Source organism: Chiloscyllium punctatum, chromosome 8, assembly GCF_047496795.1.
Source record: "Chiloscyllium punctatum isolate Juve2018m chromosome 8, sChiPun1.3, whole genome shotgun sequence".
Classification (NCBI taxonomy): Eukaryota; Metazoa; Chordata; class Chondrichthyes; order Orectolobiformes; family Hemiscylliidae; genus Chiloscyllium; species Chiloscyllium punctatum.
Window position 1 is genome coordinate 40,460,598 of NC_092746.1, and position 26,219 is coordinate 40,486,816.

General features: G+C 39.6%; 1 protein-coding gene across 1 annotated transcript in view; it reads left to right on the forward strand.

Moving 5' to 3' along the window:
* The window catches only part of LOC140480487 (thrombospondin type-1 domain-containing protein 7A-like), a 391,066-nt gene that overhangs the window by 343,233 nt on the left and 21,614 nt on the right, over nt 1-26,219 (forward strand). Inside the window, exons 17-24 of the mRNA XM_072575404.1 lie at nt 2,188-2,341; nt 2,784-2,925; nt 4,964-5,079; nt 10,767-10,884; nt 11,670-11,815; nt 17,672-17,846; nt 21,487-21,660; nt 24,387-24,482. Coding sequence (XP_072431505.1) covers nt 2,188-2,341; nt 2,784-2,925; nt 4,964-5,079; nt 10,767-10,884; nt 11,670-11,815; nt 17,672-17,846; nt 21,487-21,660; nt 24,387-24,482 — 1,121 coding nt within the window. The remainder of the gene's footprint in view (nt 1-2,187; nt 2,342-2,783; nt 2,926-4,963; nt 5,080-10,766; nt 10,885-11,669; nt 11,816-17,671; nt 17,847-21,486; nt 21,661-24,386; nt 24,483-26,219) is intronic.

Genomic DNA, 26,219 nt, shown 5'->3' on the forward strand with positions numbered 1-26,219 from the left:
AATTATCAGGATATAAGGAGTTCAATGAGACAATTAATGCTGAGGCTGAAGTTTGACTGATTTTTATTGAATATGGAACTTATTTGTGCAGATGATTAACAAGAACCCCATCTAGCCATTTCTAATACATCAAATTCAAGACACCACTAATCTCCTGTGCCTTCTACTACAGATGTTCAGTACAAGATAGAAGGTGAACCACCTCCTGGACTCTGTCTCTCCCTTTGTGTTCTATTCTCTGTCCTCCTGGAAAGAGACATTGAAGAGATGTATAAATATGAAAAATGGAACATGTTGAAAGATTGCTAGAAAGCATTTCTGAGGGTGACTGAGGTAGAGATGTGGAATCGCACAAAAATGTGGATGAAGCAAATCTTAGCAGGACTTATACACTTAATGGTAAGGTTCTAGGGAGTGTTGCTGAACAAAGAGACCTTGCAGTGCAGGTTCCTTGAAAGTGGAATCGCAGGTGGATGGAACGTGAAGAAGGCATTTAATATGCTTTCCTTTATTGGTCAGAGTATTGAGTACAGGAGTCGGGAGGGGGGGGGGGTCATGTTGTGGCAGTACAGGACATTGGTTAGGCCACTGTTGGAATATTGCGTGCAATTCTGGTCTTCTTCCTAACAGAAAGATGTTGTGAAACTTGAAAAGGTTCAGAAAAGATTTACAAGGATGTTGCCAGGGTTGCAGGATTTGAGCTGTAGAGAGAGGCTGAACAGGCTGGGGCTGTTTTCCCTGGAGCGTCGGAGGCTGAGGGGTGACCTTATAGAGGTTTACAAAATCATGAGGGGCTTGGATAGGATAAATAGACATAGTCTCTTCTCTGGGGTGGGGGAGTCCAGAACTAGAGGGCATAGGTTTAGGGTGAGAGGGGAAAGATATAAAAGAGACCTAAGGGGCAACTTTCTCACGCAGAGGGTGGTAAGTGTATGGAATGAGCTGCCAGAGGAAGTGATGGAGACTGGTACAATTGCAAAATTTAAAAGGCATCTGGATGGGTATATGAAGAGGAAGGGTTTGGAGAGATTTGGGTCGGGCGCTGGCAGATGGGACTAGATTGGGTTGGGATATCTGGTCAGCATGGACAAAGTTGGAGCGAAAGGTCTGTTTCCATGATGTACATCTTTATGACTTAATGAGTGCCAGTAGTGAACGGGCAGATAGAATGTGAGGACCTGAAAGTGATGGGTGAACCTGATGTTGCTATGAACAATGATGTGTCAGCATAGGCTTGAAAAGGCTGAGTGAGGGGTTGATATAGTAGACGCAACGGGATCTAACTGACTTACTCACTGTGCTGTCCTGCTTAGGTCACTGGACTATACTCAGCATTGAATGCTGGTTTTCAAATTGTGCTATCACACCCCTGCTACACATCTCATCTTAAATAACTTCCAGCTATCCTTTCCTGCTCTCACTGACAGACCTCTTCTTCTATGAGTAAGAAATAATCTTTTCCTCTGGGCCCTTATGGTCTACCAGCATCAAGCTGAGGAAGGCGATGCTGATGTGAAGAATGTTAGGGCTCCATTTGGGTGGCATTGTGGCTCAGTGGTTAGTACAGCTGGTTTACAGCACCAAGGACCCAGGTTCAATGCCAACATTGGGTGACTGTCTGTGTGGAGTTTGCACACTCTCCGTGTGTCTGCATGGGTTTCCTCTGGGCACTTCAGTGTCCACAAATGTGCAGGTTAAGTGATTTGGTCATGCTAAATTGCCCCATAACGATCCATGGTTGTGCAGGCTAGGTAGATTAGCCTTGGGAAATGTGGGGTTGCTGGTATTGGGTGGGGGTGCTGGGTATGGATAGGATGCCTTTTGAAGGGTTGGTTCAGACTTGATGGGCCAAATGGCCTTTTCCTGCAGTGTAGGGATTCTATTATCTATCCATCAGTTCTCATTTTTGTGATGGATGGAAATCACAATATTTTTGGATTTACGTGAGTCAACTGAATTCTGATAAAACACACAAAAGTAGAGAAGTTTCTGTTACAAAGCAACAACGGCTTTCTAGTTGAGAGATGGTTCCAAATCTAAGCTAATTTTCATACATAAGATAGGAAGTCACTTAATGATTTCCATTTAACATTTGAGGTTTTGAACAAATGAAGGAGCTGACCTAAGCAAGGATGCGCATTTCTTATTCAAGTGTGTGTAAAACTAAGTCACTTTTTGTGACATTAGGTGCATGCAGAATACAATAGATGGTCCCATTGAACCTGTTGAAGACTACCTCTGCGATCCAGAAGAAATGCCATTAGGTTCCAGGCAATGCAAGCTACCATGCCCTGATGATTGTGTTGTGTCTGAATGGACGTCCTGGAGCAACTGTCCTTTGGTAAGATGACGGTAACTGGCTGCACTGAATATTGTACCTACAGAATCCTTTAATCTGTGAACAAACCTGGTTTTATTTTAATTTGCTTAAAGCATGTTAAAGTACTGATATCACTTTTGCTTGCAATGTATTAATTTGTGAAAATAATACAGCACAATCAACTTAAAAATTGAAACAACTCTTGTATGTGGTGTTAACAAAACCCATGAAACTAATTATGAAGACAATAACAGTTTATTAAATAATACGTTCAGAAATCAGGGACTTTGGTGTCAATTTTTACTATGCAAAAATGTAAAATGTCTGATTGCAAATTGGATATTCATTTATGTCTCTCCTGATTTTTATTTCTATTTACTTGTACACCCACATGTGGACAAATAGCCTGTGTGAAGAGAACTTGCCTTAATCCATGTATAAGTGCATTCATGTTTTATTTTAGCCATGTAATATTAGTACTGTTCGAGAACGATCAGCAGTCCCATTAAGACAACCAGGAGAAGGGAAACCCTGTCCATCTGAAACTGAGACTGAAGTCTGCCATTTGAACAAGAATTGCTTTCACTTCGTGTATAATGTAACAGGTAACTGAGGCTTCCTTCTCAATGGCCTTTAAAAAGATGTTCAATTTTTTTCTGCATAACCTTTAGGGGGGAAAAGTCTTGAACAAAAAGTATGAGGGACATTTCCCTGGGGACAATTCAGTTTATTGAAATGTAATGTTAAAAATGCCGTGTTTAAAATTGATTCCCTATATTTGTTTTGTAATCACTTCTGTTAGTTTGTCAGTGACCCATGGAAGTGAATTAATGGGGCTAATGGCTTTCACCCTGTGCAACACTTGTGTTTAAAGATTGCAAAGTAGCAGGAGAAAAATAGCAAGGGAAAGGAAAAGGAAGACCTAGCATACAGCATAATTGCTGTCTGTTCCAATGTTTGGATACATTTTATTCCAGGTTTACTTTCTCCGGACTTACCATAGAGCTGCTGCCAGGAGGGCTGCCAGCCTAAACTCTCCTTTGTGGAACCAGCAAGATGCCTCGCTGCCTGAGCAGCATCTACAGCTCACTGATAATACATTAATGAGGCTTGGTTCTGGGCAGATCTCAGGCATCCAAAACCTGAGTACACCCTGTGTTTCAGGAGCAAGGACAAAGTAAATGTTTTTCTCCAATTCCGACCTGTATGTAGGGGCTGAATACTGAACCCGCGAACAGAAAATTGATGACCTTCAATTCCAGAAATGGCCACTTCAGGGATGATCTAAGAATAATATCCAGAATTTGAGGCATGCCACATACTGTTATAGAATTGATAACTCTTTTTTTTTACATTACATCATTACTGTCACTGAAAGGTCTACCAGCTCAGTAAGATAAACACAACATATTTGGAAATAGAAACTGAAAATTCTCGAAATAAGCAGGTCAGGCAGTCTTGGAGGTCAGAGAAACAGGGCTAACATTCTGAGTTAATGAATTTTCATCAGAACTTAGAAAAGTTACGCAAATATTGTGCAAGAAATGGATGAGACAAGGACAAAAAGAAAATGTGATTGAATGGAACTCAGGAAAGACTGAATGACAGGACAGTTAGCTCCCCCAGGATTATAAAGATGTGGTGATGGTGCAACAAAAACAAAACAAGATGTGACCAGAACAAATGCTTTGCAGGACAAAAGCAAAAATGAGAGAAAAATCAAAAATGTAACAAAATGGGGGCAGAGATTACCTTCAGAGATTGTTGATGTTGTGTCTAGAAGACTGTAAAGTGGATGACTGAAAGATGAGGTGACACTTTCAATTTTACATTGAGCTTTATTGGAACACTAATCTGAGGACAGAGCTGAGAGTGTGAGAGCAAGGTGGAAAATTCAAATAGCAGGGCATTGGAAGATTGGGGTCATGCTTGTAGACTGAACTGTGCTGTTCTGCTAACAATCGCCCAATCTGCTTTTTGGTCTCCCCAGTAAAAAGATGAGGTGAAAGGCACTGATCAAAGAAGAGCAGGGGAAGGGTTCGCTCTAAGGTTCTGATCAAAATCTGCCTCACAATCAATATGATAAAGAAACAGGCTATCTGATCATTATTGCACTGTTAACCACATGTGTAAGTGTTGGCAGAATGTAGATGTAAATGTGATGCCAAATCAAACAAATCAGCAAAATGCTGAATGTGGTAGAAATGGCCAGGAGTGATCCTTTGAATATGGAGGCTGATCAGATGGACTTTGAGGACAAAGGGAACTTTATCTTTGCTCTCGAAAGGAGAACAAGGGGAGAGGGCAGACATGGTCGAGGGCCTTGTTAACTGGGTTGGATGGAAATCCTCAGTTGGAGCAGAAAGACAGCACCTCAGAAGTAATGGTGTAGGAGATTGCATTGTTTGTCCAGATGCTACAGAGAAGGAGGAACCAGTTGAATGGAATTAAATCCTTTAAAAAAAAGCAAGATGACTTGCTAAGTATTTCCGCCGCTTTCTGCTTTAATTTTGGGCTCTCCAGCATTTACAGTATTTTGCTTTTTGATTACTGCTTAATTGGACTCCACTCAACAAATCCTTTTATTACTTGCTTGTTATGTTAAGTATTCTGTGAGACAGCTAATTATCTTCCATTTTATAGATTGGAGCACTTGTCAGCTGAGTGATAAAGCAGTCTGCGGAAATGGAATTAAAACACGAATGCTGGACTGTGTTCGCAGTGATGGGAAGTCAGTTGATCTCAAGTTCTGTGAAGAGGTATGTCACATGTTAATAATCCACTTACTGGAGGAATAGCTTTTTAAAGTAGAATGCTTCATCACCTTATCCATCGCTGATAATTTTTCTGAATCACCTCCGTGCTATTAAATATTACTTAAACGATCTCTTGTCAATCACTTATGACTTTTTTTTGTCTTCTTCATCAATGGTGGTGGCATGTTGATTCAGTGGTTAGCACTGCTGCATCACAGCGCTAGGGACCTGGGTTCAATTCCCGACTTGGACAACTGTCCGTGTGGAGATTGCACTCTCCCCGTGTCTGCGTGGGTTTCCTCCCACAATCCAGAGATGTGCGGGTTAGGAGATTTGGCCATGCTAAATTGTTCAGGGATGTGTAGATCAGGTGCATTTGTCAGGGGTAAATGTAAGGTAATTGGGTAGTGGGTGAGATACTCTTCGGAGGGTCGGTGTGGACTTGTTAGGCCGAAGGGCCTCTATGAAGGTAACAAAAGATGTGTAAATTGTTAGATCATAATGGAGCTGGTTTTACTAAAATGAGGTTCTCTGGAATTTATTTGAAGCAAGTATCAAATTGACAGGTGGGATTAACACCCTTCAAAGCAGGTGGGTATTTAGGAGGGAAAGGGGAGTGCAAAGTGAGATTAAAATCATTAGAGTCTGAAATCTGACCACAACTCACCAGGATTATGTCCGCTTTCAATTTAACTGGAGCAGGTCAGGGTGAAGATAAGCTCTTGAGAGACAAGTCAGTTTTTCAACATGTTAATAAGGCCACTTGCATCACATTTTGACAAACGTTTCAAATTAATGGATGGAGGAAGCATTTTTCGGGATTCAAGATACATGACAGCTGACAGGAGGAGGCAGCAGTAAAGATGTTGTCAAGAAGTTTTAGAGCATTACTTGTGGTGCTTCCTCCCTGCATCTGTCTCGCACAACCCATGTGCCCACCCTATGCCAGCTAGCCTGCTGACATGAGCAACTCTGTGTCTCATCTCGCCCACCCAGCTATAATCTCAATACACACCAGTGATGTCCTCCCCAGCACTCCCAACTCCCTATCCCCGGAATCTCCCTTTCCTCTCTGGTGCTTAGATGCAGACTCAATAGCCTCTCAATCATATAAACACCCAAACAAGAATCTGCTCCACCATTCAATATGATCATGGCTGTTTTAATTTGAATCTGAACTCTGCATCCTTGCATACCCTTTATCATCTTTCATCTCCTTGCTAATCAAAAAGCTATTTACCTCTGCCTAAAAAAAAAAGTAATGATTCTGCATCCACTGCCTTTTGAGGTAGGGAATTTCAGAGATTCTCAATCTCTCAGGGGAGAAAAGGCAGTCCTCATCTCTGCCTTAAATGGGTGACCATTATTTTTAAACAATGACACCTAGTTCTGGATTCTTGCACAAGAGGAAATCTGGCAAGAAATGAACTAAAAAAAGTTAAATTCAGCAGGACTTCCACATTGCAGGTTTTCATGGCTGCAGATGTTTGCAGCATACTAACCCTCTTCTCCCTGAAATAATGGTGTGTTATCTTTTCAATTTGCAGCAGTGGAAACATTTTTTTTTGTAGTTCTATTGCATTAAACATAATGAAAAACTATGTTTGTATCTCCTGGAGTTTAGATGAATCAGATTGAACCTGATCTCGTTGTTCAGTACTGCCCCCTTGAACATTCATATTACTCTCCACAACAGAGAGCTGAAATTTTAGCTCATCCATTGTAGCAGACAGTGAAACATTCCATTATATTTGAACTGTAGCAATTCAAAAAGGCAAGTCACCACCACCTCAAAGATAACCAGGAATAGGGAAATACATGCTGGCTCAACCAGTAATGCACACTTCCCATGAAGGAATAAAAAAAGACATATTCTGATCTGTGTTTCTTGAATAGTCTGCTGCAGTTTCTGTTGAGCCTCTGATTTCCTGGTCAACTCTGTAATGTCATGTTATATAAAATAATAAAACACATTACAAGTTATAAGTCGACATTACTTTGTGTGCAAATAATATGTAAAGCAGCTTGCTAACCTAGTACAGGTGAACAATACGCAGAATCACAATATTATATACAGCACTAGGGACTCACATTCGATTCTTGCCTCGGACTTTGCAAATTCTCCCCATGTCTGCGTGGGTTTCCTTCCACAGTCCAAAGATGTGTAGGTTAGGTGGATTGGCCATGCTAATTTGTCCATACCATCCAGGATGTGCAGGCTAGGTGCATTAACCAAGATAAATGCGGGCATACAGGGATAGGGTAGGAGGATGGGTCTGAGTAGGTAAAAGCAAGGACTGCAGATGCTGGAAACGAGATTCTAGATTAGAGTGGTGCTGGAAAAGCACAGCAGTTCAGGCAGCATCCGAGGAGCAGGAAAATCGACGTTTTGGGCAATAGCCCTTCATCAGGAATAGAGGCAGAGACCCTGCAGAGCGGAGAGATAAATGAGAGGAGGGTGGGCGTGGGGAGAAAGTAGCATAGAGCCTCTATGCTACTTTCTCCCCACCCCCACCCTCCTCTCATTTATCTCTCCACCCTGCAGGCACTCTGCCTCTATTCCTGATGAAGGGCTTTTGCCCAAAACGTTGATTTTCCTGCTGCTCGGATGCTGCCTGAGCTGCTGTGCTTTTCCAGCACCACTCTAATCTTGGATGGGTCTGAGTAGGATGCTCTTTGGAGGGTCGATGCAAATTCTGTGGGCTGAATGGCCTCTTTCTGCACTGTAGGGATTCTATTCTTATACAGAACAAGGCAGTGAATGACAAAAAGATTTGAGCCACTCACAACAATTTCCAGAACAAGTCAGTAACTAATCTAGATCAAAACCTGGCTGTAGTATATGAAGATCAGCAAAGTCTGGAAATGCAAATCTAGTTCATGAAAAAAAACTTGACAAACAGAATGGCTATAGCAATCAATCACCTCTTCAGTCAAATTACCCATCATGAGACTTGAACACATCAGCAAATTATCCATATGTTACAGAAACTCATTGGCAAAGTTGCAAATATAAGTAAATAAACTTTATTTTGGAAAGGAGAACAATGTTGTATGTGTACATTGCCTTTAAGAAAGTTCATTTTATAGGTTCCATGTGCCATTTATATAAAAGTTTGCAATTCTGCCTGACCATTACACTGCTCTGAGTCTACAAATAGCACACACAAATCGATTGGTTTCAAAAAAGGCTGCTTCATAACTTGTAATGTGTTTTACTATTTCAAATAAACTAACCCATCAAGTGAATCAATTCCTTACAAACAATTGATGATGAGACCATTATCATTAACACGAAAGGTACTTCACAATGCTATTAGGAAGGCAGTACTCAGGTTTCAACCGAGTGACCATGAAGGAGCATCTATATAATTCCAAATCAGAATTGGTGTGACAGGTTTGTAAAGTGCTGACACAGGATCCTGAGTGTGTTGCTACAATGCATCATGAAGATCATATAACTTGCTGCCAGTGTACATTTGTGGTGGAGGAAATAAATGTTGAAGGTTGTGAGGAGGGTGGCAATCAAAGTGGGCTGCTTCAGTCAAGCTTTTTGAGAGCTGTTGAAGCTATATCATTCAGGCAAGGGAAGAGTATTCCAATGTACATGAATTATGCTTTGCAGATGATGAACAGGCATTGAGGAGGCAGAGATGAGTTATACACCACAGAATTCTTACCCTCTAATCTGCTCTTGTAGCCTTAGTATTTATATGATTGTTCCAATTCGGTCGACAGTGATAGTGTCGATAGTAAAGGACTCAGCAATGCTAATGTCACTGTATATCAAGCAATAATGTTCAGATTATTATTGGAGATGATCATGGCCTGGCAATCGCTTAGTGTCATTGTTACTTGCCACTTGTAAGGCAAAACTTGGTCATTGTCCAGATCTTGCTGCATATGAGCAGGCTACTTCAGTAGGTAGAGGAGGGTACTGCAGATGCTGGAGATTAGAACAAGATTAGAGTGGTGCGGGAAATTCACAGCAGGTCAGGCAGCATCCGAGGAACAGGAAAATTGATGTTTCAGGCAAAAGCCCTTCATCAGGAGGGCTTTAGCCCGAAACGTCAAGTTGCCCGTTCAGGCTACTTCAGTATCTGAGCAGATGCAAATTGTGCTGAATATTTTGCAATCATCAGTGAACATTCCCATTTCTGAGCTTATGGATGGACACTACTGTAAGAAATTTCTATAGTGATATTCTGGGAATGAAATAACTGACATCCCACAAACATAACTCTTTTCCGTTCAATGTAAAAGCAAAATAGTTAGTAAGGATTAGTTACAGGAAAATGGTTGTCACTGAAATTGGCTGAATAGATTTTTTTTAGATATTTGAACAGAAAAAAACACAAATGTGATGTTCATCCTAACCATTATAAAAATGCACATAACAAATTCTCATCCTATTAAGCATAATGCTTAATACTCGTGCCGGTTAAATCTTCATGAATAGAATTTATGTAACAGAAAGGAAAAGTTCAATTATAGCTTTTTAGCTTAATTTGGAGAGATAGTGCAGGATAACAATTAACCAGTTGGTTTGGCATTTTTCCAAATTTTTTATTTAATAATCACATCGTAAAATGTATTTGTCATCTATTGTCCACTTGATGAAGCATTTTATTTTGAATCCTTGAATTACATTAAATCCTCAAAAGATAAATGTGATCAACGTTACTAACCTGAGTTTATTACTTGGATGTGAATAACTATATTTGTGTCCCTCTCTGAATAGGTGTGAAAAGAAATAAATGGATAGACACATCAGAGAGGCTAACTACTATTATGCAAGGCTATTTCCTGATCCTAATTAGAATGAAGCTGTTTTAGCAATGTTTTGATTATTTTAATACACATGCACCATCTGAAAGCTCTTGAAGCATTCTATCTAATTGTCTTCGTCACACGGTCTATGAGAAATAATTGAGCATAATAATTGATTTTGTTGTTTATTAATTTTCATTGATCTTCCATTTGTTGCTCATGCATTATATGAGTTAGTACCAGAAATAACCCTGAAGATGGGAGGCTGCTTTAAAGGCAGTGTTTGATAACAAAAAAAGCCAGACATAGGCATTTTAGCATAAGTTGATTGCTTGTAATATAAGCATATTGTATATTGTAAGATATTGATAATGAGGCAATACTCCTGTGTCCAGGTACAGTGGTTTATTTGGCCAGAACAATTTTCATAAAATCGGCAAGGTGGGAACATAGGTCAGTGCTACTCAATTTTGCTCCATTTAAATTAATGAAATGAAAATTGAGAGGGTTTTCTTCACACACTGACCAACATACCAACATTGACTGTGCCTAGATCATCATTTTGCAAAAGCAGAAGCACAAAACTCTGTTTTATCAAAAAGACATGAATTAAACTAAGGTTTCCTCCCACAGTCCAAAGATGTGCGGGTTAGGTGAATTAGCAATGCTAGATTGCCCATAGCGTTCAGGGATGTGTAGGTTAGGTGCATTAGTCAGGAGTGATAACAGGATAGGGGAATGGATCTGGGTGGGTTACTCTTTGGAAGGTCAGTGTGGACTTCTTGGGCCAAAGGGCCTGTTTCCACACAGTAGGGATTTTAAGATACTAAGATTCTAAGAAAATAAAATAATTTGTATCTATATAGATGCTTTTCTTTTCAGTTGTTGTACTTGAAAGTTCTGTTCACTTCTGTTAACAGCTGGGTCTAGAGAAATCGTGGCAGATGAATTCATCGTGTGCTGTGGAGTGTCCAGTGAATTGTCAATTCTCTGACTGGTCAGCCTGGTCTGCTTGTTCTCAGTCATGTGGTCTTACAGGTAACCAAGCAGGTGGTAGTTTAACTAGTAGCTGCATATTATCTCTTTAAAGTAGAGGTGGTGAAATGTGAGTCTTCTGAACTACATTCATATTTAACTTTTATTTTGAAGCACAACATTGTATTTCTAATTAAGGTTAAAAAAAACATTCCTATGCTACCATTGTGCTTTTATAATGATGACTGTCCGTGGATTAAAGTCTAGTTACTGTAGTCGGATTATCCAGTTAATTGTATGTGATCGATAGGTCTATTAACTTGGTTGAGGCCTACCTCAGAACCTGTTAAAGGCATAAAGAGATTGACCAAAGCAGAAACAGTTTCATTGCATTTATATTGCAAAATACACGTGAGTTATGAATGTAACATACAATAAATTATTAGTGAAAGAATATTCTGAAACAATTACACAATCCTAACTCATTTTTAGAGAACAGTATTGTGATTGTAATTTGTCATGCTCTCACAGTTTAAAAATTACAAGTCCCTTACAAGTAAGGGACCTGATAACTTCACCCTAATGTCCATCCCAAGAGGTAAAGCTGTTTTTCTTTTAATCAGAAAAGGAAGTGAAGGAAGGAATCTGAAAATGCACTTTATTTAAGTCATTTTTTTGGTAGGAAAGCATTCTTCTGATTTTCTTTAAAAGAACAATGACACACATATATGTTTCTAGACTTTAATTTTGCTCTTACCTTTTAACAATATGTTTACAGAAATAAGTGGTAGGATCAAAACAATTTCTCATCACCAAGTGGATGTGGCATCTGTGCTTCCTTTCTTTAGGAGTAATGACACGCAAGAGAACATTGATTCAGCCATTCCAGGGAGATGGGAGGCCATGTATAATGCAGCTGGAACAGTTCAAACCATGCCTGATCAAACCGTGTTATCGATGGCAATATAGTGAATGGACTCAATGTACAGTTGAGGTATGTAAATTTTCATATTTTTATTTTGTTCAACATCATTAATAAATAATCTCCTTAAAGCATCTCCTTAATAAATAAACTAGAAATAGCAGTAAAGCTTTAAATTGGAGAATTAGATGAATCCTCAGCCTGTTTGTTTACAATGGCATTGTGGAAAACTGCTCAGGTATGTCACATCCATAAAAAAGCAACACAAATCCAACCTGGCCAATTAGCAATGACTTCTGGCTACAGTAAGCCCGGAGCGTGAACTCGGGAATTTGGTGGGTCTTTGGCTGCAATGGTGGAAGTGCCTGCTGTGGAGGGCTCCTGGCTGTGGTAGGCCTGAAGCCTGGATTTGGCGGGTTGTTATCTGCGGCGGTTTTTGGCAGGTCATTGGTTGTAGCTGGTGCATGGAGTGGCTACTCTTGGCTGCAGTAGCCTTAAAATGCAGGGACTCCTCAAGACCCAGGAAACCTTACAGAGGTCTTACGGAAGCTCTGGAGCTGTGTTTGAAGACCCCTTTTACAGAAGCTGAACTCTATTTATGTAATTTCTTTTCAATGTTTTGTAACTCAAAATGGCACCGGATTGTAGCGACAAAACACTTTTCACTATCTTTCTGGTTGTATGTGACAATAAATAACTCATAATAATAATTCTCAATGATCAGCAAAGTAATAGAAGGGTCACTGGCATTGCGACTAATAACTACCTGAGGCCCACCAAAACTACTAAACTCGTGATTTAAAATCAGCCTTGGCACAAACATGGATAAAAGAGTGCTTCATTTCAGAGGCGAGGTGAAAGTAACTGCCTTTAACACCAAGTATGCCATAGGGTGACTATCAAAACTATCGATCCTTCTTACTCTAAGACCTTCAGCATTCACTCCATCCGTCATCAGTGCCCAGTGACACCAGTGTGAACCTTCTATAAGGTGCACTGAAGCAACTCGTGATGGCTGGTTAGACAGTACCTTCTCAAACTGTGCTTTCTCCCACTTAGAATGGCAATAGGAAACAAGAGGGTGGTGGAGCATAGTTTTTCGGACTGGGGGCCTGTGACCAGCGGTGTTCTGCAGGGGTCAGTACTGGGTGCACTATTGTTTGTCATATATATAAATGATTTGAATGACAATTTAGGAGCCATGGTTAATAAGTTTGTGGGTAACACCAAAATTGGTGGTATACTCAGCAGTGGAGAAGGTTACTTAAGCTTACAAAGAGATCTTGATCAATTGGCTCAATGGCTGAGGAGTGGCAAATGCATTTGGAAAAATGTAAATTATTGCATTTTGTAAAAGAAACGAGGGCAGGACTTACACAGTTATTGGTAGGGCCCTGGGTAATGTTGTAGAACTGAGAGACCCAGGTGTTCAGGTTCATAATTCTTTCAAAATTGCTTCACATGTAGACAGGGTGGTTAAGAAGGCATTCAGCATGCTTGTCTTCGCTGCAGTTGGGATGTCATGTTGATGTTGTAGAGGACATTAGTGAGAACTCTTTCTAGAGGCTAGGTACGATTCTGGTTGCCCTGCTTTAGGAAGCATATTATTACCTTGGAAAGGGGTCAAAAAAGATATTGCTGGGAATGGAAGGTTTGAGTTATAAAGATTGGCTGGATGGGCTGGGATTTCTTTCACTGGACCGTAAGAGATTGAGGTTTATAAAATCACCGGGGGCATAGATAAGGTTAACAGTAAGGGTCTTTCCCAAGGGTGGGGGAGTTCAAATCTAGGGTGTATATTTTTTAAAGTGAGAGGAGAAAGATTTAGAAAGGACATGAGGGACAATTTTTTTACACAGAGAGTTCATATAGAGTCATAGATATACAGCACGGAAACAGACACTTTGGTGTAATTCGTCCATGCCAACCCAATATCCTAAATAAATCTAGTCTCATTTGCTAGCAATAGGCCTTCTAAACCTTTCCTATTCATATACCCTTCTCGTTGCTTTTCGGATGTTGCAATTGTACCAGCCTCCGCCACTTCCTCTGGCAACTCATTCCATACACACACCACCCTCTACAGGAAAATGTTGTCCTTAGGTCCCTTTTATATCTTTCCCCTCTCACTTTAAACCTATGCCCTCTAGTTTTGGACTCACCCACCTCAGGGAAAAGACCTTGACTATTTAGCATCTCCATGCCCCTCATAATTTTATAAAACTTGATAAGGTCACCCCTCAGTCTCTGATGCTCCTGGGAAAATGACCCCAGTCTTTTCAGCCTCTCCCTATAGCTCAAACCCTCCAACCCTAGCAAAATACTTGTAAATCTTTTCTAAACCCTTCCAAGCTTCACAACGTCCTTCATATACCAGGGAGGCCAGATTTGCATGCAGTATTCCAGTAGTAGCCTAAGCAATGTCCTGTCCAGCCATAACATGACCTCCCAACTTCTATACTCAAAGCACTGACCAATAAAAACAAGCATACCAAATGCCTTCTTTACTATCCTATCTACTTGTAACTCCATTTGCAAGGAACTATGAACCAGTACTCCAAGGTCTCTTTGTTCAGCAAAACTCCTCAGGACCTTACCATTAAATGTTTAATTCCTACCCTGGTTTGTCTTTCCAAATTGCAGCACCTCACATTGATCTAAATGATACTCCATCTGCCACTCCTTGGGCCTTCGGTCCATCTGATCAAGATGTTACACTCTGAAGTAACCTTCTTCACTATCCACGGCATCTTCAATTTTGGTGTCATCTGCAACTAACTATACCTCTTATGTTCACACCAAATCATTTATATAAATGATGAAGATCAGTGGACCCAGGGGTGATCCTTGTGGCACACCACTGGTCAAAGGTCACCAGTCTGAAAAGCAACCCTCAACCATGTTCTTCTGTCTTCTACCTTTGAGCCAGTCCCATATCCAAATAGCTTGTTCTCCATGTATTCCATGAGATCTAACCTTGCTAACCAGTCTACCATGAGGAACCTTGCCAACTGCCTTACTGAGGTCCATTAGATTGTGCCTACTGCTCTGCCCTTTTCAATCCTCTTTGTTACTTCTTCAAAAAAACTCAATCAAGTTCAAGAGATATAATTTCCCATGCACAAAGCCATGTTGATTATCCCTAATCAATACTTGCCTTTCCAAATATATTTAAATTTTGCCCCTCAGGATTCCCTCTAACAACTTGCTCACCGCCAATGTTAGGTTCACCGGTCTATAGTTCCCTGCCTTTTCCTTACCATCCGTTTTAAACAGTGGCACCACCTTAGCCAACCTCCAAGCTTCCAGCGCCTCACCTGTGACTATCAATGATACAAGTATCTCAGCAAGAGGCCGAGCAATCACTTCCCGAGCTTCACACAGAGCTCTAGGGTGCACCTGATCAAGTCCTGGGGATTTGTCCATCTGTATGCATTTGAAGATGTCCAGCACATCCTCCTCCATAATATGGACATCTTTCAAGATGTGGTTCTTTATTTCCTTATGTTCTGTATCTTCCATATCCTTCTTTGCAGTAAACACTGATGCAAAAGACTCATTTAGTATGACCCCCATCTCTTGTGATTTGATTTGGTTTCCTATCCCTGTGTCATAACATTAATTATGATGACTAACGGTAGAAATAGATATAGGTCAAAAGCAGTCAAGTGGGACTAGTTTGGTTTGGAAATATGGTCAACGTAGATTAGTTGGACCAAAGGATCTGTTTCCATACTGCATGACTGTCTGATGAGAGTAGCAGATACATGGGAAAACCAGCTCCTGAAAGCTCCCATATATGACCATCCCTTCACTCTCAAAATCCTGGAACTCCCTCCCAAACAGTGCTGTAAGTATACGATGGCAGATGGACTGCAGCAATTCACAGAACAGCTCACCAGCACCTTCCCAATAGCAGTAAGGGGTGGGTGTGAACTGCTGGCCCAGGCAGCAAAATCCACATTCCATGAATGAATTTGAAAACATCTTTCAACAAAGTGCGCAATGGCAACTTCTACACCTGGACTGGCATGAAGGTAGAAAACAGAGGGTCATGGTAGAGGGTTCCTTTTCAGACTGGACTCCTGTGACCAGTAGTATGCCACAAGGATCAGTAGAGGGTCCACCGCTTTTCATCATTTATATAAATGATTTTGATGTGACAAACCTGGAGACTGATTGGAACATCTGAGTTGGCCTCCTTCCATTTGCCTCAAATGACCCTTGATTCATGAGTTCGCTGCCAGACCCTCAGGAAAAGTTCCAGGGGACTTGGTGGAGTCAGGGGTCTGACACACAGGGTGCTGTCTCTATTTTAAACACTTTCCCACCTCCATTTCCTACTTGAGTGAGGGTCAAGATTCAACTCATTAACCCATTGTTGTGTCTTGTCTTTAACTTATCAAAACAACTCATAACTTTGAGCTCAGATGAAGAGTCAGCTAGACTTGAAACATTAGTTTACTGTCTCTCTGTGGATGTTGTCTGATCTGCTGTGATTTCCAGAAATTTTTGTTTTCAATTATAATTTTGAGCACAATTACACATCCTTTTAACCCATATTCTAAGAATGATAAGAGGCCCAATTTCTACTGTTAATCATCATAATTAATGATATGATACAGGGATAGGAACCCAAATCAAATCAGTCTCACTATCACTGGATTTGGAACACACTGAAATTAAAACACTCAATGACCATCAAAATTGCCAAATTGTCCCAAGCAGATTTAACAAAGAACAGATCTTGGGCACCACATTTATGATTTAAACAAAAGTTAACAATTTATTATTAATAATGTAACACAGATATACAACAAGGTAATCTAGTTAATGTCTATGATCTAAAGCTCAAGCTTCTTTGATCATAAACCCTAGTCCCACAGACAGATTGACATTGTTAAAAGAAAAGAAAATAAAACAAATTGTTTCAAATGATGGTTACCAGACATACATAAAATCCTTTGAGAATGGTTTGTTCACAGGCAAATAGAACAGAGTCAGTGGTCAAGGCAATTCCAAAGTCAGTGGTCAAGGTAAACAGCTTCAGCAGACTTCCAGAAGCATTCACCCATTTCCTGCAGACTGGAATTCTTTTCTCAGAACATTCAACAACTTGATAAGTCAAAAGGAATGTTGAGAGAGAGAGAGGGCGGGCAAAAAGTAATGGCTGACTCCAGAGTTTACAAAAATCACTGTCCTGTTAAAACCCAATGAGAACTGTTCTTTTCTCTTTCTAATCGACATTTTCTGTGGTTGGCTGGTTAGCACCAGCCCTCCTTTGATTGACCAATTCAACAGTCAACCAGCTACCTTCTCAGTGTATAATATTGAGCAGAGATTCATCTATAGTGCTCTTAGAACAATAATTATGTTGTATTATCTTCAAGACCAGTTCCAAACAGCAAACATCTGTCTTTGTTCTCTTCTCCTTTAAAATAAGTAGCTGATCAAGGTTTAATTCTGAATCTCAACTCACATTCCAAACCTAAAAAAAAGCAACAAAATATATATTGAAGGCCTTTATGGTAAAGTCTTTCATCCTTAATTTAATTATTCATAAATCTCTTCTTCACACTCCAGGGTCTTCATATCTTTCTTAACGTTCATGCTGAAACTGATTATAATAATACACTATGGACTCATCAGATATTTTCATTTATTTAGAATTACCTTTTTGATATTTTACACGTTATGCCTATGTACAAAATATGGTGCAATTTTTGAAGAATCTGTAAATGAACTGCTCAGTCTCTTTTTTTTTCTGTGCTCTTTTAAAAGTTTTATCATTCAGAGGTTATGTCCTTTCTACACTCATCCTCTCAAAATTGATCACTCTTACTCAAAAAGTGTTTCCATCAACATAACTTATTACTGGTGTTATAATGAACTTCAATGAATTCACAATTTTTTTTTCTCCTGTTGAAGGATGCACATTGTGGTGATGGCATGAAATTCCGTAACATCTCATGTGTTGTTTTCGATGGATCCAGTGATGATCCTGGCCAGATTGTGGATGATGAGTTGTGTGCTGACGTAGAGCCTATGGTGAATGGAAACAAGCAAATCGTTCTGCAAGCAGCTTGTACTGTTCCATGCCCAGGTGCTGTTGGTTCTCAAAAATGATACAATGCTGAAAAGTATGAGGAAGGGGCTTTTTTCCACAAAGATTCATGCATGGGAGAGCACATAAAGAATTTGAGTCCAATATGTGCCCAATTTCTGATGTTTGCTGCAAGTACAAATTCTTAAGCCTACTCAAGATTCTAAATACGGTGTGTTTAATTTGTTAAATAACAAACAGTATTATGGAATCTGTGTAAGGAAATGCCACCATTGAAGAAGATGATAAGATTTAAGCAGCAAATGTCATACTATCACCTATTCTTTGTCGAACTTATTGATGATTTCTCTTTCCTGTACCTGAATTGTTTTATTTATAAAATATATCTATATCTTCAAAGTAATGAATATTCTTGTGCGGATGTAACTAACTGTGCTATTTTTTGTTTTGTTCAGTGGCTTGTACATAAATGTTAAAACTTTTCTCTAGTTCAATAAATTATCAATGTATTTATTTTTGAAATGTGTTAACAATTTACTTGAAGTAGGACAGGAAGAAATCTATTACACAAGTGTTCCAGCTCACTCAAAATCAAAGAGGGAAAGTTGAATCCAAGGCATTGAAAATCAACAGCTTCTAAGGCTTTTTTGGACAGTTCTTACAAAGGGAGCATTACAAAATAAATTATGCAATTCACTGCCTTTCATAGTCTTCCCGAATAGAAATAACACACTTACGAGAGAAGATTACTGACATTTTCAATGTAATTTGTACATTAGACATTCCAAATGGAAATTGCTCTACAGTTGTCAGTAAGGCACTATCATAGTTACATTGAATTTAAGTAATGTATAATGCATCATTTTTAATGTCTTCTCAGCATCCTTCACATTGGTTGTCAACAGTATCAAAGTTTAATATTTATTATTTATATCCATAGCATCAAATTTAAAATGTATGTTCCTTCTGTTATTTTCCCTACAGATTTATATACTGCTTTTTGCAGCATAGTTATGGCGCTGCATGAGATTAATCAATATAAATAGAATTAAGAAGCTTGCATTATAATTTTTCTGATGTATATGGGTTTATATGCTTAAGTGGTTCAGATGGCATTGGGCCATAAAATCTCAAAATCCTCATTTTAGTAAGTAATTTCACTGCTGTTATGATATTCCAGCTTTTTTACACCCCTTGATATCTGTTATTATGATGCTTCTGCGGCACAGGGCTACCTGTCATTCAATACCTACAAAGACAGCAGATATGCAAAATCAACATACCTGCTGATGCATTTTGGGGCTTACAGCACAGTGATAAATTCAGAGCTTTGGTTTAGTAATGTGAGTCACTAAATGGTCTTGGTGCCTTATTGTTGTTATGCCTTTTGACTAACATTGCCCAATATCTATTTGAATGGAAGCATAAACCTTGAAGTGCAACAATAGCATTCTGTTCTCTGTGCTTTTCCCAGATATAGTTCTTCAATGCCCCTTAAATTAAGATGAGGCAAAGCTTATTTCAAACTAAACTACTTTATTCTAAAGCAACTTGGTAATAAAGAGTAATGGCAAACAGTTTACTTTGTCTGGTATAGTTCCCTTCTCTCTCCTGATTCCAGTCAGCAATTAGTTTTCTTTTATTATCAAGAGGGGATATATTTTCCTTATGAAACTTCCATTGGTCCTTCCAACCTCAACCCAGACTCACTTTTTTGATTGGATGTCATTAGACACACAAGGCATGGTCACAGCTAGATCCCTTTGACTAAATGAAGCTTACTACAGACTGAGCAGAATAAGATGGGCTTAAAGCAGGAATGTTGTATCAAGGCCTATTGTGGCAATTAGGATATTTTAAATGGACACATAGAAACGAAGAAGGAATTGCAGTCCTTTAGATCTTCAGGATTTCTTCTCACTTTCTAGCTATTTGGGGCTTTATTATTATTCTACTGGGCCTTCGGCCAGACAGTCGTAGAGAGTAGCAGGGAAATAATTGAAATTGGCTGGAATCAGGAGAGAGAGAAGGGAAATTCAAATCAGCGTAAAGAAATAACGCCAGGACTCAGCAACACAATTAATCACAATCTCTATCAATTTCCTCCATTAAAATTTAGCCCCAGATCTTCTAACCACTCTGCAACAGTCCTAATCACACTATCTCAATATAAGCCTTCAATGTTTTCCCTCTAACTGTTCAGATGCCTCTTGCAGCCAAAATGGCACAGAAATTCTATCTCTCCTGCTTTTTTTAAGTCTGCTGCAACAATAATGAGAAGTTGTCTTCTTCTTCTTCTTCCTCCCCCTCCTCTTCCTCGTCCTCTTACTCTCTTCCCTCCCAACCATTTTACTTGTGGTTGACACAGCACTGGTCTATCACCGCTCTCCATCTCCTCCTGTTAGTCATCCATTCCTCTTCCAATCCCAATGTTTTTAAAATTCATGTCACCACATCTTTGCGCCCAGTCTTTGGCCTTCGTCTCCATTTTCCTGTGTCCGATATTAATAACTCACCTTACAACATTCTCTCTCTCCCCTTCTCTATCTCTGTCTTTCCACAACAGATGACCGTACCATTTTAATCTCTATTTGGCTACTTCCTTCAGTGGTCTCCACAGCCTTCACTGACTTTTTGATGTGCTGGTTCATGTCATTTCTTGTTATTCCCCACATCCATCTCTGCATCCACATCTCAATGGTATTCAGTCACTGTTACTTTCCACTTGATGTAGGCCAAGTTTCTGTACTATGTTACTAGACTGAGTGACAAACACACTGCAAAATCTAATTATCTTTCAAAATCTCCAGGAAACTGCTTTCAATACCTCACAGAAACCCATACTCTATCAACCTGCAGTCCAGTGAATTTACTCCATTTGGCATTAAGTTTAAAGTTGACTCATTTCATGTTAAAGTCAAAGCAATATTTATAGAGTGCTGTTTCCGTGTTCCATGTATCTAAATCCCAGAGACCTGACAGGCACACAGTAGTGGAATTTCTCTTCTTCTAACTTGCATGAGAAAATAGAATGAGTACAATGTCTGATTTTCCTAATTTTAAATTCAGCATGTTTATATAAAATGACAGACACAAGGAATTTCGTAGTTGTTGATAGAGTTACAGCTTTCAGTAAGCAATGCTTTATCTAGAAGTTAAGTAATTTTGCAAAAGGTTTACCAATAGCCAAAGAGTGATGGGGCTAGCTCAGAAATATGATATTGAGGTGGATGATCACCAAGAAATAGAATGACAGAGCAGGCTGTACCAGCTAAATGAGCTACTCCTCCTCCTATTTTCCTCAGATCTCCCTTCTTCCTTTGGAAGCCACTTGGCAACTCATTATTTCAGATTGACCGAGATTACGCAATAGGCCTGTTTGCACCTCCATGTATTTGAATGGGTTTTGTTTGAATTAAAATCTAGACCAGAAAACTACCAAGCTGGGGATACAAAACCTGCACTAAATGGCACAGTTTACTGTTCCTCCAACTGACTATGGGACACTAACATTCACACAGGAGGGTGGCATAGTATAATATAATGTAACTAGTCCAGATTTGCAAAGAAATAGTTTGTGGAACAATATTCACTCAATGACACTCCAAAAAATGCAAGTCTTACTGAAAACTTTGTGCGCATATTGACCACATTATGACCTGTTTCTTGATGCTTGCAGGTGACTGTTACCTGACAGAATGGTCTGTGTGGAGTTCTTGTCAACTGACATGTGTGAATAATGAGGATCTTGGCTATGGTGGTGTACAGGTACGAACAAAAGCAGTGATCATCCAGGCAATGGATAATGAGCATCTATGTCCAGAACAGGAACTGGAGACCCGCTTGTGTACAGGTAGGTACAGCAACTCCCTTATGCATGTGCACAGAGGCACAACCATGGTTGATGTATTTCTGTCATCATAAGAGAGTAAGAGTCATCATCAGTGCATTTGCAAAAACAGTAGGTGGCAAGAAAGTCCATACATGTGTAAAATAAACTTTTTCATATTGTATCCCTAGCAAAGTTGTGTTTCACCCCATTGGCCAGGTGCCCTGAACCTGCCTGAACCTGGGCGACACGGTGGCACAGTAGTTAGCACTGCTGCCTCACAGCGCCAGAGACCCGGGTTCAATTCCCGCCTCAGGCGACTGACTGTGTGGAGTTTGCACATTCTCCCTGTGTCTGCGTGGGTTTCCTCCGGGTGCTCCGGTTTCCTTCCACAGTCCAAAAATGTGCAGGTTAGGTGAATTGGCCATACTAAATTGCCCGTAGTGTTAGATGCAGGGGTAAATGTAGGGGAATGGGTATGGGTGGGTGTGCTTCGGCGGGTCGGTGTGGACTTGTTGGGCCGAAGGGCCTGTTTCCACACTGTAAGTAATCTAATCAAAGAACTTTACTCTGTAGTACAAATACTGTTAAGCAGGTATAGTACCTGGATTAACAGCAGTACCAGTATTTCGAAGGGCTCAAAATATATCTAAAAGTGAACTTGCTTAACAATGAATGCTTTCCACCCTTCAACTGCCTTTGTGTGAGATCTTTAACATTCACCAGGTACTAAGACATTAGTGGTTTCAAATCACATCAAATTGATGATACCATGAGTAATCTCAGACCCTCTCACTACTCTACTGAAGTATCAGCCTATGTTATTATCAGTTAGCATTATACAATACTAATGCTGTTATTGATTGAAACCAATTAGGAGATGAGACCTCCGAACCAAACCAATCTAACATGTATTTCAGTTGGCAATACAGGAGAAACTTATTTAGCCAGAGGGTGGTTACAATGTGGAACTGGATTCCATGTAGCTTAGCTGAGATTAAATAGCTTGGATTATTTTATGGGGTAGCTAGAGGAGTTCTTAAGGAGAAGAACAGGTCAAGTTGATCTGAATAGGCTATTTTTGTGTTATATATTTCACATCAATCTATGAAATTTGGAACAAAGTGCATATGCACTGTTAATAAAAAGACCTTCTGGATTAGTGATGCTGGAAGGGCTTCATCAGGAAGGGCTTTTGCCCGAAACGTCGATTTTGAAGCTACTTGGATGCTGCCTGAACTGCTGTGCTCTTCCAGCACCACTAATCCAGAATCTGGTTTCCAGCATCTGCAGTCATTGTTTTTACCACAATAAAAAGACCTTGTCCATTGGCAGTACAAACCTGAATTCCCTTGGTTTTTCTGAGGGCTGTTTTAAGCTGAGATGAGAGAATAGTTGGAAAACACACCAAAACCATGACTGTAACTATTCAGGGAAGTGTTTTATCCTCACATATTCCTGTTTGTGACTAAAAACAGATCAATGACTTGCAGTATCAGCAGATTAGGTTCCTCACTTACAGCACAGACTGGTGAGACATCCAGTGTGATATTTCCCTTTACTAATTTAAAGGCATCTTCTTGTAATTTGCTTCATTAACTGTAAGTAGTTGTTAGCACCTTCTGGTTAGGTCTGGAAGTACACAAATACATTTGCAATTCATCGGGTTGTATGTAAATCTGTACATTGTTATTTATAGTTTTCTAAACACTGTTCACTGATGCATTGAGCTGAAAAAAATCAGCATTCCACACGACTAATCAGGAATATAAATTCATTAAAATATTATTTAGTTTTGAGCTTGAGACAGTAGGTACTGCATGTAGAGGCAGCCTGTCTCCTGAAACAGCTTACCATTAAAGCAGATTTCTACAAAATGATTTGAGATATTTTCAATATTCCATGATAGGCAATGAAGAAATACAAGATTAACTCACTTGAAATTGAATCACAGCAAAAAACTATCCAGTCAAATGCTAGGGATTAGCCATGTTACTTCTATGAAATAAAATGGATTCACATTAGCTCTCATTGTTTCTAATTAGTCTAGAATTGCCATTGTTGCCAATTTGTATTTTCATTCAGAATCTTTTCTCAGCACCAAACATCACACCTTCAGAAAGAATCTGCACGCTACATTGTGCCACTATATATCCAACTTTTGGGTAATTTGTGCGTGTTTAGGGTCAAATGAAGCCATGTTATTGTATTTCAGCTTTCCGGTTGCTTCCATATTGTGTCTCAAAAGCAGAATATGTACTTAGCTTGACCTATAAATTGAAGAACAAATTTAGTGTTATTTAATGCTTAAGAGCACATGAGGAAAATTCAATCACAGTCACAATCACAGTCAGGACATAACTATTCCTTCTTTAAGTATGGAATGAAACTCAGTACAAAAATGGATTTAAAATGAAATCTCTGATTGTACAACTACCTATTTCTGATTGTACAACTATCCTAGGACAGAGGATGCCATTGTTTTTGTTCCTGAGGAGCATTGAACTGAAGTTATATTTATATTGAATTGAGACCATATTTAATGCTGCTTTCCTGACAAAAACTGGGTGGGCAGGGTTTGAATTTTCATCTTATCCATCATTTACAAGATTTGCTCACAGTGTTTTACAAGAGATAAGATGCTCACCTGGATCAAGTGGGTATCTTTAAAATTATCCATGTATGTCTTCTTCTCCAGGCTGAAATGTTATGCACACAGTTTTATTTCTTATTGTTATGATTTCTTATAGGTGGCAGTTGCTATGAGTATGTTTGGCTGGCTGGCGCATGGACAGGATCATACCGAGAAGTATGGTGTCAAAGGTCAGATGGAATAAACGTCACAGGTACTGAGTTTTTCTCTTTCCTAAATGCACTGGGAGAAGAGCAGCATTGTCAGTGTATCACTGGATGGTTATGATGGAGTGCTTCTATCTTCTTGTTGACATACAGTACTTTGCAGACATATAGAAAGATAGAGTGAAATGCATCAAACTACTTAAGAATAGATTTTAGTGCCATGGAGAGGGTACAGATAATCCATACCATAATAATAAACACAGTTTAAGGACTTTACTTAGGAAAGGAGATTAAAAACATTGGGAGCTGAATTTCCATGGGGACAGATTAACTCTGCTCTAGCCAAAATGGTCGCAGAGTCTCGAATTCAGAACTGCAAGGTCTGACACTGCATTTCACTGTTTTCACCACAGGGGATTGTGGATGCAATGTGTTTTATATATCCACATTTTGTTTGAGCTGTTTAAATGCTCAGTTTAGTTCAATCATTTACCAGCATTTCCAAAACATAGCATTAGACATTAGAGGCAAAGTTCAAATCCTTCCATCTTCAGAGGCTCAGGTACACTTCAGGAGAGGTCAGATACATTTTTTTGGGGGGGGGAAATTGTACCCATTTTGGGAAAAATCACATACCCATTTGGGGTTGTTAAGAGTAGAGATGAATTTGTCTAAAAAGTGAATAAAGTCTCTTGAACTTTCAAGCTCTCAAGTCACTTAAGCTCCTGTTCTATTAATATTGGAAAAAGAAATAACAATCGAAACAGAAAACAGGGGTTGTAATTTCACTAGATACTTGTTGGCATAAGCCTGAGAATCTGTTTAATGTTTCTTTGCAGCTTCAATCTTTTATCATTGTCACTGTGGAGAATGTTTAAACTCACAGTAATTGACAAGCTCCAAATGGTCATTGCCTGTCTTTGATGTTGGGTTAAATAGATTCAAATGTGTATTTATATAAGGAAGTAAGTAGTTGAAGAGATTTAACTGCATTTAATGTGCATTTCTCAACACATTTATTTTTGGGAAGTGAAGTAGTGTTGTAGATATGTGGAACTTTATTTTATCTTAGTATGGTTCCTGAGGTCTGCCCCTGGCAGATACTGGGTGAATAAAAAGTGTAAGAGCATACTGTGCTAGGTGGGGTCATCAGGGAGCATAATTTTACACAGGAACCATAAAGGGCCATAGGAATGAGATTTATTCATGGCTTTGTGTGAGTTGACACTAAATTGGGTTAGGAGCTCTGAGGAATGGGACAAGGAGCACAACTTGTCATGGAGCGCATGAGGCATAAGTGGGGGCACAATTTGGTATGCAAAGGACAAACAGAGAGTGTGTGAGTTTGTGTCTGTGTGCTGTGGTAGCGTAGGATATTTGGAAGATTGGAAGGTTATAGGGCTTTTTCTTCTTCTCCTTTTATTGGAATGTTGATGCTAGGATATTGTGGTGGAAGTTAGTTAAGGCTTATGCTTGAGGCCAAAACCGGTGCAGGTGTTCCTGAGAGCTGAGGCAGGATGTTCAAAACAGCTGACAAAACAGCTGATTCTCTGGGACTTTACGCCAGTTGCAATAAAAGAGAATGCAGAAGATTAGGATGAGGTCTAATACAAGTGTTATGAATTATATTAGGAATCTGCAGAAAGGGAGGTAATCAAGGAGGGTAGAAGTCAGAAACAAGAAAGGTGCCGTCACTTTATTGGGTGTTTTCTACAGACACCTCAATAGCAACAGAGACACGGAGGAGCAGATTGGGACGCAGATTTTGGAAAGGTGCAGAAGTA